At 43.3% G+C, this 12,716-nt stretch overlaps 1 protein-coding gene across 4 annotated transcripts in view; it reads right to left on the bottom strand.

The window, feature by feature from the left end:
- Nucleotides 1-786: 786 nt before the first annotated feature.
- Cdin1 (CDAN1 interacting nuclease 1) overlaps nt 787-12,716 on the bottom strand; it is a 205,346-nt gene continuing 193,416 nt past the window's right edge. For 2 of the 4 annotated variants that reach the window (NM_001399491.1, NM_001399492.1), the window contains exon 11: nt 787-2,774. In NM_001399491.1, the coding sequence (NP_001386420.1) occupies nt 2,645-2,774 (130 nt within the window). In that variant the 3' untranslated portion in view covers nt 787-2,644. The remainder of the gene's footprint in view (nt 2,775-12,716) is intronic. The other 2 variants (XM_039106476.2, XM_039106478.2) reach the window with 1 other exon arrangement.

Raw genomic sequence — 12,716 nt, 5'->3', positions numbered from 1 at the left:
CTCCCCTGTTCAAAGGGGTCTAGGAGGCGTGTGGGTACAGGTGTGTGGCAAATCCTGGGGCAGAGAGAGCACTGTTTAGTTATGTTTTACTCATATTCCTGCATCCTGACTTGGTGCAGTTCATCAGCGCAGTGTGCAAAATGGTTCATGAAGATGTTAAAGATTTCGCTTAAACATTGATGCTCTATTGATGACAGACATAAAAGTAAGCTATCCCACGACTGCTATCCAGGTCTGAAGCTTGGATTGCCTATGCTATAAAAATAATCAGTTGAGCAACATATAGGGATGCCGAACAGGCATTTTTAAGACATCTGTATAAGTGTTCTGTATATCTGCATGTATGTATGTATGTATGTGTGCAATGTACATGCGTGGTGCCCATGGAGGACATGGGTTTCCTGGAGGTGCTACTGGGGGCTTGGGTTTGAACCTGGATCCTCTGCAAAAGCACCATACTCTTAAATGTTGAAATCTTTCTCCAGCACTCAGAGAAGCATTTTTAAGACAAAAGAAAAGTCAAAGAGGTTTTAAGCTTCCCATCTGGGAGTGTTACTCCTTCTCCGATATCTCAGACACAGGGGACACGGGGTTCACACTGGTCTTTGAGTCACCCATAACGTTACTACAGTACATAGTTTACTGTTGGTTTCTTTCTTGCTCTGAAGGGCCAAATGCTTCAAGGTACAAGGTGGTATCTCTGTTGGGGCTCAGTGAAACTTTGCCACAACACATTATGTCAGGGCTCCAGGTAGAAGGGTAAACAGCAAATGAAAGCACCATTTGGGCGTTTACAATTTATTAGTGAATGGTCATCATAAATTAGGCTAATGTTAAGACAAGCAAATCTTTGACAAGGGTTTAGAAAGATTTTCAACATCTGTGCAGATACATGTAATTTACTGCACCCCTTCTAACTCCTCAAACCCAAACCAAAACAAACCAAACTGCTAGCTTAGGGCATGCCATGAAACCAGATTTTAATATTTTTCTTTAAACTGTGTATAAAGTCCATGTAGTGGGTCTCAAATCGTCTCTCTATTTCATGCACCAAACCTGCATGCTGCACTCTAGGTGGAAACAGGAGTCTGCCTGACTCCACCTTACCCGTAACTCTACCTTCTTTCCTAAGATTTCCTGGACCCTCTGCAAAAGCACCATACTCTTAAATGTTGAAATCTCTCGCCAGCACTCAGAGAAGGCTTAAAATCCTGTCTTGGACCTGCCACACTTGTGACCCTTGGGAGGAAGGTAACAGACCAAGCTTTTCACTAACCAGGTACAAAAGGAACTGACCAATGTGTATGAGTTAAGGTATTTGTTTCCAAGAGTCATAATTTTATTTCTAAAACTCTTCAACATTATAAAAGCTACATTTTTACAAGCATGAGGGCATTTTTTTTTTTTTTTTACAAAATACATTTTTTTGGGGAGATACAGATTAGTTTTTAATTTCCCAAAAGATAGGTTTATAATTATTTTATTGATGTTTTGCTTCTCACTGAAGCCTGGTCTACAGTATATAAAAGTGAAGAAATTAAAGTGAATAAATACAAAATCTCTTTTATATTGCTTATTTAAAAATCACATGAGGATTTTTCTGGTACACTGAATTCATTCAAAGCTGACTGTTTATAATGTCTAAATCATTTGAGTATTATACAATTATGTAGTATAAAATGCAGACTTAAAGCAGTATGTATGAATGTACTTTAAAAAAATCTCATAAAAATAGCTGCTAACACTGTGCTGGCTGCAGTCCGGTTTAGACGGCCACTGTAGAGAGGAGCCTGGGGTTCAGTCCACTGCCTCAGCCCCAAGCCAAAGGAGCAAGGTTTTCCAGACACAACTGCAACTCATACTTGAAGGTGAGGTCAACGTGAAGTGTTTGGTGTTCAAATCAACTTTATGAAAAGAGGAAATTCTCATCAAGGGGGATTTTTGCACCTTGGCTGAATGCCACAGAAGTCAGGAGGCCACGAGACTCCATAGAAAAGGCTCCAGTCCGGCTCTGCTGAGCCCCAGGTGAGAAGGAACACTTACTTATGGACTTCCTGTCTCCAGCTTCTCTAGGTTTGTGCTAGGTTTTTCCCCGGTGGTAATGCAACACACAGTACCAGTGTACCCTTGCAGAGACTGGGGGACAGAAGAAAGAGAAGGAGAGAAGAAGGGAGAGGGAGAAGGAGAGGGAGAGAGAGAGGGAGAGGGAGAGGGGGAGAGAGAGAGAGAGAGAGAGAGAGAGAGAGAGAGAGAGAGAGAGAGAATATGAATGGAGGTTTAGAAGAAAATATATTTGATCATAGGGAGGAGAACTGAAAAATCATACCTCTCAGTCTCCATACTTTCTCTTCTGTTCAGTATACAAGGAGAAAGCATTCGGAAGGAAGCAAGATTATGACTATCTATAAACTAACTGTTTGTTAGAGACAGAAATGCTGATAATGAGTGGGTTGTGTCTGTAGTTCTTGGCTATTCACATCGCCCAGGGATGAAGGAAAACAGAAACTCTTGATATGTTTGTGTAGAGAGGTAGGGCTGCGACGGCAGCAGCAGGGTTCAGCTGAAGTTCAGGGCAGATGTTGCCAGCAGTTTATACTGCAGGAAAGTAACATTGCTTCCGGCTTCTCTTCCGGGACCTTCGGGGTCAAGCTGTGCTGTGGCATAAGGTGACAATGTCTGTTGGGAAAGAGGCTTTGAGCAGGATGCCCCTTTCCCGGTTGCAGTCCAGTTCCTGGATAAATCCATACCAATAGATGACCAAGCCTGGTCCGAACCTGCAAAAACAACAGAAAATGTCATGCATGCCCACGGCAATACAGTTCAGAAAACAGACATTTTGGAGGCATGGATAAAAGACAGTTTAAGTGAGTGATACCATACCGGTAGGCTTGCTTTGGCTGCTAGCTCGATGATTGGAGGCAGCTGGGTACAAACTTAAGCACTCATTTAATCCAACTGTTGCTACCTTGACGGATCTGTTTCCTTTCTTCGCAGGAGCCCATCAGAGCTCGGTTCACCTGTGGCATCTTTCAATAAAGGGCCACGAGGTGTGGGCTGAGGAGATCACGGCTAAGCTGAGGAAGGCTACAAGTAAAGGAGAAGCCGTGATGGGCCGGGAATGCCTGGCTCTGGGAGACTGGACTTCTAATATTCCCTGGTACTATCTTAAAAATCAAACTTGTCTACTTTTAACAGCCCTCAGCAGGTGGAGGCTGGAGGATCTGTTAGCCTGAAGCCGATCTGGGCTATCTCATAATATCTGCAAAAGAACTTAGAACAGTGGGACAGATTGAGGTTCTCTCTGGCTATCATGTTTAATTCACGTATCACTGTGGCCAGAAATATCTCCTGATATTATTTGTAACTTAGGAAGACAAAATATGTGTCAAACTAGGATGTCTCAAAAAGACCTCTACTGGACACTCCATTCTCTTCATCGCTTTGAAAGCATAGAAGTGGTATGGGATCGAATGGTAAGCGTCCACAGAAACAAGGGATAGTCATAGAGACTTGTATCTCACTATGGATGGACAGAGGGAGGCTTAAAAGCTCAATGTCTACATTGTGCTCCCAGAGTGAGCTTATCTTTGCTTTTGTTAGCAGCCACTGATCCCTGCCAGGCACACCTAGGAAGTGGCCCTACAGCCGACTTCACCCATCAGGAAGTTGAGACCTTTAGGCAGGGTTCATAAAGAAGTAATCGCTATCAATCACCAGGCACAGAGAGACCCTTTGCGCACGAGTTTCACGTTTTCTCTGCCGAGAGAACTTAATTAAAGGGCAGGGCTACTTTTGGTGTAGTGTTGCCGGAATTTTACAGTGAAATCATAAATTATGAATGTTGGGTTAGTGAAAGGATGTGTAAAAACAGAACTGCTTTTTGTATTCTAACATTACAGCAGGCTGAACGAAGCTAGGCCAAAAGCTTTTGCCTTCCATGATTTATTATCCGCTGTGGCGGACTTGCCAAAACTAACAGTACAGGATGGGCTAAGAGACACTGTAATGCATGTGAACAAGTTCAGTTGGATGTCATGGGCTGGCTTACTTGGGGATTCACATCAGTGGGTAAGCCTAGTTGTAGTGAAGATTAATTCAACCTTTTTGAGTCTCCTCTGAGTAGGAGGGATTGGGCCTTGTGAGAGTTTAGGGAAGGGTGGTGATGCTCTTTTCTTCCTCAGCATCTTCAAGGAAAAGCTTTCTTTGAAGTAGAAGAATTAGGTTCCCTGTGAACTGAGGGTGAGCACCAAGACTTGAACACCCAAGCTGATACCTAGACAAGAGCTGGCTTCTACCTAACAAATTGTTTCTTAGCAATGACAAGCATACCTACACCCACATCCACATCCACACACACAACACTCTGCTCACAATGGGAACATAAGCCATTGTGTAGCTAAACTTCATGAAGAGTTTTGAGAGTTGTTCCAAATGATGTCAGAGTTGTCAAGGCAAATCTGGCAACAGACAAAAGACCTGCATGTCCATGGGCCTCGCTCGCTCGCACAGGCCCTAAACCATCCCATTGTAATACACCGGCACCAAGGCCTCCATGAATCTGATAGCAAGCTCCATACATTTCTCCACTTTATTAGGCAGCCACTCTGGAGACCACAGTGTTCTTCAGAAAGGCACTAATATTTTTACTAAGGGAGCAAAAGTGTGATCTAGCCAGTCATGGGGAAGAACAAAAGAATATACGGGCATCGTAAAAAGCAAGCCCAGTATTTTAAAGATTTAATAAAACAAAAAACACACATCACCAGCACTGGGCAAGCAACAGCAGCCTGCACTTCCCCTGAACAGCTAAATCACAAGGCAAAGGACTCGGAGCATGACAGCTCTTTATGAAAATGGCCCTTTCTAGTCTGAGAGGCCAGGCTGGGGAACACCTCCATGCTCAAGAAAACGGCTTGTTTCACCCACGAGGCAACAGCTGAAATCTGGCAAGCACAGAGGTTTTGGCAGGACCGTGAACCTGAGTATTTCAAGTGATGGTTCAGGACCAGGATGCCCAAAAGACAGCAGCCTGGATGCATTCACACAACCACCAGGACTCTACCGTCTCTATCTTTACGGTTCTGGTGGGAGTTAGAAAACACCAGTGCTCGCATGAGCCCAAACACTGTAATGAAAAAACTTCATCTGATTAAGTAAAAATGAACCAGCACAACTTCTTGTATATACGGACTGCTAGGGCTTTTACAGTACACGGTTCATAAATGACAAAGATACTATGGATTTCTAGAAGGTGACAGGTTTGGAACTATACTGACAGAAGAGCATCTGGCTCTGCTCTCTTGTGCTTCTCTGAAATCTCAGAGAAGATTAGCAGCTCAGGGTCCTGGGATTATCAGATGCTGGCAAGACAGACTTTGGGCAGTTTATTGTTTATGGAGGAGCTGACCACATAGAGCTAGCCTGAGCTAATGTGTGAGACCATGTCCTAGAGCCTAGTTGGAGGATGCTCACTATGGTGCTGGACCTCCCACTGCTCGGAGGCACTTAGCATGTGAACACATGAATGGTGTCTGACCCTTCTCATGGGTCACTATGATTTGACAATTGCTAGTCTCCTCAGTGCACTTTATATTTCCTTGAGGTACAGATACTAGGGTGAGAGTCACTACTGAACAAGTAATCTGTTTATGAATAAAAACCACCAACTTGTTAAATTTAACAAATAGCTCTTGAGAAAGATGGGGAAGGTCAAGAGCTTGAAGGGATGAAATAATGTCAACTTTACAAAGGCGTTAAGCATTTTTCTGGCTTCCTGCCACTTTAGGGTACTTAGAGACATTGAGGAGGAGACAGTGGAACTAACACTGGGTGTCGTTTGTGTGTTGTACTTCATCACTTCATTTCTTTTTATTCTGGGAGCCAGATGAGGGCAGAGAGCACATATTACTTCCATTCACCTCCTCAGGGATACAAGACAGTGCCTAGCTCATGGCAGATAGTCTCTGGGACAAGATGGAGGATGAGGTTAACAACAGAGGTCCTGGCGGCTGGCTTAGTACTGTCCGCTGCATTAGTGGTGGTCTAGAGACAGCAGTGCTGGTGAAATCAACATAGTCATTCAGAATGACCTGGAGCGAATACAATGATGACGTATGTACGGATCACAGTGACAACAGGTAGGTACATCAACACCTCTTCTGAACTAGGTATTGACATGACTCCACGGTAGAAAATTCCACAGGTGACCTTGGGGTGTGGGTTGTAGTAAGAGAAGCAGCACTGGAAATATGGTTTAAAATTACCTTCAGCCTCTGTGTATAAAGTACATAGAAACATACATGAATGTTGTTTTGAGACCTTGTCCCATCTCAGAAGATATCTCACTATACAGTGTAAATGTTCAGAATTCCTAAAGAAAGCCAAATTAGAAAGACCTCAGGTCCCATGTACTTGGTACTCACACTGCTTTAATACTTCCATAACAATTCCAGGTGCCGCAGATACGTCTGAACACTTTCAACATATGAGCTCACCTAATTCTTGTGACAACATCATGAACTAGTCTCAAGTACATTCCCTGTTCTACAAAAGAAGAAACTAAGGCAAAGGTCTTAAAAACTTAGTACCGGGCTGTCTGTGACAGTACAGTGGCATGTGGAGTGATCCATTTAACTGAATAGGGAGAGAGGAGCAGAATTGAACCAGAAAAGGGGGAAGTGACTTGGTGCTAACTAGACTCTACCAAAATGCTTTGGACAGTCCTGGGGCCATGTTTACAGAGAGCAGCTGCCAGTTCCCAGTTGGAACTGACTTAGAGGGAAATCCTAGGCTAACTGGGGAACTGCCAGGATATCAGAGCATGCCTGACCTAGAAAAGCATAGCAACATGCTCTTAGCACACCAATTTCAAGAGGGCTCTTGGGGAGTTTATTCGTGTTGTCTCTTGTCTTCTCTTGTCTTCTCTTGTCTTCTCTTGTCTTCTCTTCTCTTTTCCTCTCTTCTCCTCTCCTCTTCCCCTCCCCTCCCCTCCCCTCTCCTCTCCTCTCCTCTCCTCTCCTCTCCTCTCCTCTCCTCTCCTCTCCTCTCCTCTCCTCTTCCCCCCTCCTGCCCTCTCTCCCTCTCTCTCTTCTCATGTAGCTCAGGCTGGCCTTGAACTTGCCACGTAGCTAAAAATGACCTTGGCCTCTTGATGCTTTTGCCTCCACCACCTAAGTGTTAAGATTACATGTATGTACCACCACTCTGATCTCTGATGTCTCTGAAGTGCAGAATCAGGGCGATTTTTAAGATGCCCAAGACTCTGATTTTTATGTAATACCCCCATTCCCACCCCATAGTTGAAACATCTGAAAATACAAAGGGAGTTGCCTTACAAACCACTGTGAAAGGATCTACTAATCAGGGCTTGGCTTTCATTAATTAAGATGCTTGAAAGGCTGGGGCTATAGTTTAGCAGAGTCTTGGCTTGGCAGTCATGAGGATCAGAGTTTGATTACCTGCACCATATAAACAAGGTCTAGTGACATATGCCTATAATCCCAGTACTTAAGAGGTGAGGGCAGGAAGTCCAGAAGTTGAAAGTCACCATTGACTGTACGATGGGTTTGAAGCCAGCTTGGGCTACATGAGATCATGTCTCAATAAAGGTAAATGAACTAATATATACAAACTATGAATTTGTACACAAACCCTCCCAATCCCTTTCTTTTGAGAAACTGGTCTAGCTACAACCACAGGGAGCTCAGTCACCACCACTCAGATATAACTAATGTCCTCAGACTGCCCCTGGCCTCCACTGCTCTCTGTGACTCCAGGATGCCAATGCTCTGTGCCATGCCCTGATCATCATGGAGTTTCACTCTAGAGAGACTACTTTCTTCACACATACCTCTTCACTGAACGTGTGGGAGGACAACATAGCCCTCAGGAATTTTGTGCATCAACACGAATGGAAGATAACACTGTGCGTGGTCTTGTCCTGCCTGGTTGATTCTTTCCATCATCCTGTGGCTGTCCGAATGCTTGACCCCCACTCTGGGCTGTAATCTGGACAGAGGGACTTGAGGGGCTGTGGGGACACTGTGGGTATACACCAAGCACTGTGCTCAGTTGCAGAGGGAGAAATCTATCTTGTCTTATTTTTAAAATGTTGATAACAGAATTCACAGGAGATTTCAGTCACTTTGTTTCTTATAAGTCGATGGGATTGAAAAGCACAGCTGTTATCCTATGGGGTGCAAAGATTGTTTTTGTTTGTTTTGAAGAAGAGCTTCGTAACTGTTCTAATTGCTTCTGTTTCTTTCTGTTGCTGGATGTGTTGTGCACAGGTGAACAGCATCCACAGAGCGAGTTCTGTGATATGGGTAACACTTAGTCACATTGAAGATGTGTGAAAATACTTAGCAAACTTGTAACTAACCTGTCCCTGCACATATGGTTTGCCTTCACAGCAAGAGTGAGCTGAAAGGAAAGACATTTAGCAACTGCATCAGACCCCATTCAGAACTCCCTCTACTGAGAGAAGGCTCACCAATGTCATGGACAGGGAGAACGGAGCCACCGGTGAAGGTGGAGCTGGAGTTCTCAGGGAGCTGAAGAGAGAGGGCATTGTAGGTAGACGTCAGCAATGCCTGCTGTGCCTCCTGCCTGTTGAAATTCAGGCCTTTGTACAACCAGTGCTTCAATCACTTACTTTTCTGTTGCTGTGAGAAAGCACCACGGCCCGGCAATTTATAGAAGGAGGAATTTACTTGGGTTTATGGTTCCAGAGGGCCAAGTGTTTATCATGGCGGGGAGGTATGACAGTTGCAGGGGTGGTAGGTGGAACAGGATGCCCAGAGCTCACACCTTTAAACACAAGCATGAAGCAGAGAGTAAACTAGAACACTCTTTAAACTCTCAAAGCCTATCCTTAGTGACATTTTCCAGCAAGGCAACACCTCTGCCAAATGGCCTCAAACAGTGCCAACAACTGGGGATTAGTGTTCAAATACATGAATCTATAGGGAACATTCTCATTCAAACCATGAGACCATGATGTAAATATTAGATGGATAGAGGATTTGTTTTCACCAGCAAGGAAAGTGATAGGATGTCACTTCTAAGATTAAGTTACACAGGCTGTGGTCTCCATTTTGGTGAAGGCTTCTTTTGCTTATGTGTTGAAGTCAACTGCTATGCGGGAGCTACTCATGCAGTGAAGAGGAACTGAGCATGGTCTCAGCCACTTAGGAAATGGAGAAAGAGGAACCCTTAGTCTCTTTATACGAGACCAACACTGCACTACTCCAGGCTGGAAGAGATTGAAACAGAGGGCTGTTGGGGGCCAGGAAGTATGATGTCTAGAGCCGTGCTGTACGTCTATTGCTAATTCAGTGAGACTGTGAAAATGTGTGTTATTTTAGGCCACAGTTTCATAGACAATTGCTATACAGCAATGGATAGCTAACACAAATATTCACTATAGATTCGAGGGTGAGTATAATCAACTTTCATCCTTCACATATGCAGCACTGAGGGTCCTGGTTGGTACAGATTGGCTTTTCCAGTCACAGATGAACCTTGGATCCATACAGAAGGAGATTATATACACTATACACATCCAGGCAAGCCCCTGTTACTGAGCAACTCCGTGTCTCCTGCTGTCAGAGCTTCTTGGCTGTGCACCAGTCCCATGCTTGCTGTGTGTCTGAGAAGCTGGTGTTACACACAGAAGATTTTTCTGTTTTTTTTTTTTTTTTTTTTGGTCCCTGATTCTGTGGATTTGCTGTTACACTTGGTTATAGAGAACTTCTAAAGCTGCAAATGAGAAGTCTGGGTTGGGGCCAAAAAGTGTGAGAGGCAGGTTAAGGTGGGACACCCAGTTGGCTGAAATCAACGACTGGCGACTGGGGGAGAGACAGGAAAAGCCACAGCAGCAACAGTCCATGGTCGCTCTGTGTTGGAGCAAACAGACTTTGTCTCTCTCAGCAGATGCTGGGGACAGTCTAGGAAAAACAGATGCTGAGGACATTTTGTTCAGTTTTTAAAAAGGCAGTAAAAGCAGCAAAGTATTTTTAAAGACTGTCAGCCAGAACATTTAAAAAAATGTCCTTCAGGGAGTAAAGTCTTAGTTTTCCAGAAAAACTGGGCTATCCTTAGATGGTCTGGGGGGTTGCAGACAGCAAATGTTTCATAGAACATGGGATAATCTCCACTGATTGTGTGATTCAGGTGAAGACTTTCTACAACTCCCTGAGAAATCCATTCTATCAGAAAACGTGAGTCCCCAATTCAGGTAGAACATGCTTCCGTTTGCTAACTCATGGCATGAAAAGGTATCCCTGTTGTGACTCTCTGCTCTTCTGAAATGCAAGAATTCTTCAGCTGGTTTTCAATAGTTTACAGAGAACGGGAGGCCTACTAGTTCTACACGGCCATCGCAGTGCTTTGAGTGAGAAATGTTCCTCCCAGTCTCAGGCATTTGCACACTCGGTTCCCAGCTAGTGGTGCTGTTTGGGAAAGACTTGTTGGAGGAATTACTTTACCAGGTGCTGGCTTTGAGATGAAAAAGAACTCATAACTTCTAGTTTGTTCTCTCTGCTTTCTGGTTGCCATTAAAGATGCAAACCCTCAACTGCCTGTTCCAGATGCCACACCTGCCTGTGGCTATGGCACTCCATGGTGATGTGCCATGGTGTTTTGCCACAGCAACAGCGTAGTTACTTATACAGTCATCTTCATCCAACCGATGAAAAAAACTTGGACACTAAAGGGTCAGGCTAACAGTCCGACGCCGTTGCTTGCTCTTGGCAATGAGCATACTGACTGTCTTTCATTACCCCTTGTGTTTACTCAGGAATTTTTAACAGAGATTCAACTTTGAAAAATATTTATGATACCTGGAAAAGATAAAAAAGCAGAGTGGGTACAGGGCCTAGGAGCTACCTGTCTGAGAGGGATCGCTCTTCAATAGGTTTACCTGACATTTACCTAGCTACTCAGTTAGATTTGAATAACTTCATTCAGGAAGTACATGGATAAGCAACCCATAACTCTGGTTAGAAAAGAAAAAGAAAATGTTGCATTTGAGGAAGGGTGTTTAAAGCCCTTGTTGATCAGGAGGAAGTAAGTTATGGAGAGACCACTGCATCCAGTCCAGAGAAGAGAGATGCTTCCACTGTGAAGGGGCTCAGCAAGGCACTACCACAGCGTGTGCATATGACTGGAGGAAGTTACAAGAGGCCCAGGAAGAAAAAGGCTAAGGGTTCAGTTTTCCCCCTTCCAGAGAAGGTTCAGGTTTGTTGAGTAGGGTTGGTATTGTGAACTCTCTCTCTCTCTCTCTCTCTCTCTCTCTCTCTCTCTCTCTCTATTATAGAGATATATCATGCCTGTGCCATTAAATTGGTATATTTATGTTTTCAGCTCTATGAGAAAAAGATTCACATATTTATGTATACATGAATATGCGTGCACGTGTGTGTGTGTGTGTGTGTGTGTGTGTGTGTGTGACACTGTGTATTTCAATTAAGCTTCAGTTGCAGGGTGACAACAACGGTATGACTGATTGACTTGTAAAGTTTCTTTTCATGAGAATCTTCATCAAACAACAAAAACAACTTGTATTGATAAAAATCTCTGTTCCCAGCCCAAATCTTTGATTTCAAATCATAGTCAATAAGAAAGGAAATCTTCTTTAGGAAATGGAAAAAAATTAGAAAAAGTAGAATTCCGAGGATCATGCACATGATACGTATGCAGATCCACATTTTTCTTTCTCCTTCTGAGTGGCTGTGTGGGGTCTATCTATCTTCTGAGGATGTGTGCAGACATGTGGTTGTTGGACACGGCCTGTTTCTCAGTCCAAGAGACCTGCATGTGGTTCTTATGAAGACACAGTTTTCAAACACATAGTTCAAGATGAAGGAGAAATATAAAACATCTTGTAATTGTTTTAAAATAAACTCTTATGCCGTTTATTTAGTTTTTAATCTGCATGTTGTAGATTGGCTGTGCACTTGTTAATCACTGTTGTATGTATCTCCAGACAGAGTTGTAAATAACTTTTCAGTCCAAGTGAAACATGCCTGCACGTGTTTATGTGGAAAGTATGTGTCCTTAGGCCTGTGTGTAAATATGTGTACAGTGATAACAGATTAGCGATCATGTAATATAACATAATAAAGTCTGGCACTATGGTCAATTTAAAACACAATGCAAATATCCCTTTTCACAGCATCTAGGAATGAAATAAAAATACAATAACTTGGCTCATTTACCTTTTTTTTCTTTTTTTTTTTTTTTGGCTTGGCAGGATCATGATTGTAAATTGAAATAACTGAAGAAAGAGAACCCTAGTCACGGAATTTAAAAATACAACTTCAAGCTAGGCCTAATAGTGAACACCAGGAACCGCAGCACAGGGGAGGTGGGAAGAGGAACATGGGCTTCAGACCAGCCTTCCATACACAACACATTCAGGGGTGGCTTGGGCTATGTAACATTTACCTCAAAAACAAAAAAACAAACAAACAAAACCCAGGATGACAACAAGAAAACATCCTAAAACCAAACCAAAGTAAACCTAAATTTCCTTCACTAAAAACAAGAAAAAGTGACAACCTCATCTTTTTTAAGCAAGGAATTTTCTATATAATTAAAAATAAAAAGTAAATAACATGCTGATTCACTTCAGGCTTTCATGCTACACAGAAAATAAAGAGAGACCTTTGCATGGAGATTCTCTTCCATGTTTCCAAGTCCACATCAGATTACCT

Source organism: Rattus norvegicus, chromosome 3 (assembly GCF_036323735.1).
Source record: "Rattus norvegicus strain BN/NHsdMcwi chromosome 3, GRCr8, whole genome shotgun sequence".
Lineage (NCBI taxonomy): Eukaryota > Metazoa > Chordata > Mammalia > Rodentia > Muridae > Rattus > Rattus norvegicus.
Note: the sequence above shows the minus strand (reverse complement) of the source record. Positions and strands in the feature narration are given on the sequence as shown.